The 3,850-nt window shown below is 38.9% G+C and overlaps 1 gene segment (V, D, J or C); it reads right to left on the bottom strand.

The window, feature by feature from the left end:
* Window positions 1-2,107: 2,107 nt before the first annotated feature.
* On the bottom strand, window positions 2,108-2,696 carry LOC120859531 (the record flags this gene model as incomplete). The annotated part of the segment is given in 2 exon segments: window positions 2,108-2,400; window positions 2,614-2,696. Coding segments are annotated over 2 exon segments (376 nt in total), but the record flags the coding sequence as incomplete, so codon positions are not given.
* Between the last annotated feature and the right edge of the window lie 1,154 nt (window positions 2,697-3,850).

Here is a 3,850-nt window from a genome sequence, read left to right as displayed (position 1 = left end):
GATTTGGATCTCTAAGATTTTGCTATTCTTATTAGCTATTTTCTCTTCTTATTGATTTATGCATTTTTCATATATCCTGAATTTGAGTCCTTTTTCAGGACTGTGTATTGCATACATAGCCTTCCAATCGGGCCTTGACTTTTCCCTCTGTTTGCAGTGATTTTTAACAAACAAAAATGATTTTAAAATATACTTGCATGCTCATAAGAAGCTCCCTTGAAACTTTTATGTGTTTGTTTTCTCTAGAAATGCTTACCTTTTATGACTGTTATTGCCTGTGATAAGTCAGGTATCATTATTAACGATGTTTCCCAGAATACAGAATGTTAATTTCCCCTGAGTATTAGTAAGAGTTTTTCCCACTAAAATAGATGCTTGGATTTGTCTTCAATGCTTTGCAAACTTCTGCCAAAACCACAGAAGTGGACTTGCAGAATTCCTTATTCATCTTTATTACTTTCCATATAGTGTTGTTCCTGAATAAGGAGCTTGTTTTATATGAAGTTAAGTACAACAGTGAGTGGAGATTCTTGCTATGAGCAAAGAGATTATAGAATAGGTAATACATGAGGTAATTATAAATACCAGTTACAACCATGTGGCCATTTGCAGTAACAAAAAATGTAATAGTTATGAAATTACTTTCATTTTATATGAATATATTTATGTATACATTAACCATTTTTAACTTCCATCTCCAGTTTTCCTGCCTGTAGTAGCATAAAATGTGCTACTACAAGTTAATTTTTAACTCCTTGTATCTCAGTAGTCAAGTTAAAGAATTTAATGGATCCTCTGATTCAGCTATCAGTGGAAAGAGCATCACCCCTAAATAGATAAATGAACTTGGTATTCTCTTTGAGGGAGAGAGGTTGCTTTGGTTGATTGAAGAAATAGTTGTATCATATTAACAGGAAGCATAATTTTCCTGCTGTCCTTATTAGAAAGTTGTGTTGTTCAAGGATGTACCGATGAATACCTAGTTAACAAGGAGGGAAGTTAACTAGTTAAGGCATTATGGTAGCTTTGTACTGTTTCAGCTTAACTATCTGGAAATCTATTTCCTTGAATTTGCTTCCCTTTTTGTTCTGGAGTAGGCTTGGCCATGAAAGTGATTTGTGTGAGTTTTGGAAGGTACTTGTGATGAAGCAGCCATATTTTTATGTTCCGCGGGTTGGTGCAGAGCTCCAGGAACTATGGCAATACATACTGTTGCTGCTGATCTGATAGTTCAACTTGTTATTGACTCATAACTCCTTTACCTCCCATCAGATCTCTTACTCACGTTCTCTTTGTATTAGACCAAGTATGCATGTAGCATGATGGCAAATGACATCCACTTCTCCTGAAGTTCACCCACCTCCGTGAGACTGAAGGAGGTAAGAGACAGACAAGTTTTAGTGTGTCTTGTGGGTTCCATTGTCCTCATACACTTCCATACATGTCACAGTTTCTCCAAAGTTGTCCTCGTCCAACTTTCCTTCACAAATGTTACTCTAGTTGACTTAGAGTGAATTAAACTCAACACCAAATACAAATACAACAGTTTTTATGGACTCTTCCACCAGCTCTAGCTATTTCCTGTGTTCTAATCCTTATAACTTATCTCTCACTCTACCTCACCGGTGGTTCCTCTTCTCTGATTGTGCCCCAACACAAAATCAGAGGAAAGGACTAAGGAAATGATTTTCATGATGATTTCAGCTTCTAGACCCAGATTTGTGATGTGAGGATCTTTAGGTGAAACTGCCATTTTATATTCTTATGGGGAAAGTTTTCAAATTTAGACTTTACACATGCTCTGGATGGTTGACTTAAAAGTCAAAAATTCAAGATGAGAATATAGCAGTAGACAGTTACCCTGGACACCTGCTTCCCAATGACATGGAAGGAGCTTTCTTTCAGTATTAACTCTTCTGATCCAGACCACAGATGAAACAAACACAGGATTATCATTTCTTGTCTGGGATCTGCAGGTGTGTATTTTGGCGGTAGTCCTGCAGCGTGGGTGGGAGGGGTTGGGGTTGTGGGGGAGGGGGGTCTTCTCTCTTATCCAGCTCAGGAGTTTTTGTTCAGCTTTTCCTATCACTTCAACCACTGTGAGTTCCTAGGGAGCACAGAAGTACTTTGCAGAGTCTTCCAGCTTTAAGGCTGAGATAATGAGGCTGATGGCTTTACGTGATCTCTGAAAATTTATGTAGTAGCGGCCATCCCTTGCATTTGGGCTATAAGAATTCTGGCCAATAAGGTAAATCATCTCTCCACTGGGAAGCTGCTTATACCAAAAAATATTATAATTTCTCCAACTTGTCTCATACTGACAGTTCATGGTGGCTGACTCCCCAACTTGACTGGATATGTCTGGCTGGTCTTGAGTAACTTTCTGGGCCACACCAGATCCTGTAGAAAAAAATCAGAAAACACAGATGAATCAGTGAATGAAATAGTGAATTAGACTCATTTAGATCTCCAAAATAAAAATCAAACTGAAATCCTAAGACGCTTGCTTTTCCCTGGTCCTCCTTTCCTCCTCAAGTCCCTGTGAAGCTCCATACACCTGTGTGCAGTCCTTTCACCCTGAACACTTGCACCCAGGTTTAGAAGCATCCCTACCAGAGAAGGTGAAGGCCAGGAACACCCAGAGCAGACTGGAGAGAGGCATGAGGCATGGATTCCCCTGCACAAATGTGCTCAGTCTGCCTCAAGCTGAGAGTTCAGTGTCTCTGTGTGCCTGGCAGACATATACATAGTACCTGGTTCCTGTGTGACTCCTTCAAACAGGAAGTGGGGTTTGTCATGTTCAAGGTAACTTCGTCTGTGCACAGATGGGGAAAAAAAGTGTGATTCACCACAAATCTTTACTTTGTCTATTTTTCTTTCACTGGTAATTAAGTTACACAGTCTGAAAAAAGGGCTTCCCTGATAACTTAGTTGGTAAAGAATCTGCCTGCAATGCAGGAGACCCTGCTTCAGTTCGAGCCTGAAAGAGGACTTTGCTAAAGCAGTTATTAGTAAAGATTTGAGCTGAGGGGTATTGAAGAACAAACAAGTTGACATTCACTGATGATTATTCAACAGAATAATTTTGCCATCCCATCTAAAGTAGGGTTTGTTTTTTAAATTTTTATTGGAGTATAGTTGATTTACAGTGTTTTGTTACAACAAAATGAAATGTCCATGGACAGAGGAATGGATAAACATGTGGTACACGTGTACAATGAAATTATTGTTGCTCTTTAGTTGCCAAGTCCTGTCCGACTCTGTGACCCCATGGACTCTAGTCCATTAGGCTCCTTTGTTCATGGAATTTCTCAAGCGAAAATACTGGAGTGGGGTGCCATTTCCTTCTCCAGGGGCTATATCTGACCCAGGGATCGAACCCACGTCTCCTGCTTGGCAAGCAGATTCTTTACCACAGAGCTACCAGGAAAAACCCACAATGAAAGCACTCAGCCATGGAAAGGAACAAAATAATGCCATCTGCAGCAACATGAACAGACCTAATATAAAAAAAATCCTTCTTGTAATCTACTTACTTACTAGTCATTCATTTAGCCTATGCTTACATTTCTCCATCCAAAGTCTAATTTAAAAATTCACAGACTTTGGCTTTGGAGAAAGGCTCTTATCCAAAATTTTTAACGAAATTTTTTTCTGGGTTTTAGAGCTCTAAAATATTGCTAAAATACAAATGATAACCTGATACCTAAGCTTTATATGCACTCTTTTTTATGCATAGCTCTATGAAATTTTGTCACAGGTGTAGGTTTTTGTACCATCACTAAAATCATAATATAGAATTGTTCCATCTCTCTAAGGATAACCATTTTAACACCCTCCCCATCCCTGC

This window comes from Oryx dammah, unplaced genomic scaffold (assembly GCF_014754425.2).
Source record: "Oryx dammah isolate SB20612 unplaced genomic scaffold, SCBI_Odam_1.1 HiC_scaffold_1455, whole genome shotgun sequence".
Lineage (NCBI taxonomy): Eukaryota > Metazoa > Chordata > Mammalia > Artiodactyla > Bovidae > Oryx > Oryx dammah.
The sequence above is the reverse complement of the archived record's forward strand: the minus strand, read 5'-3'. Positions and strand labels throughout refer to the sequence as shown.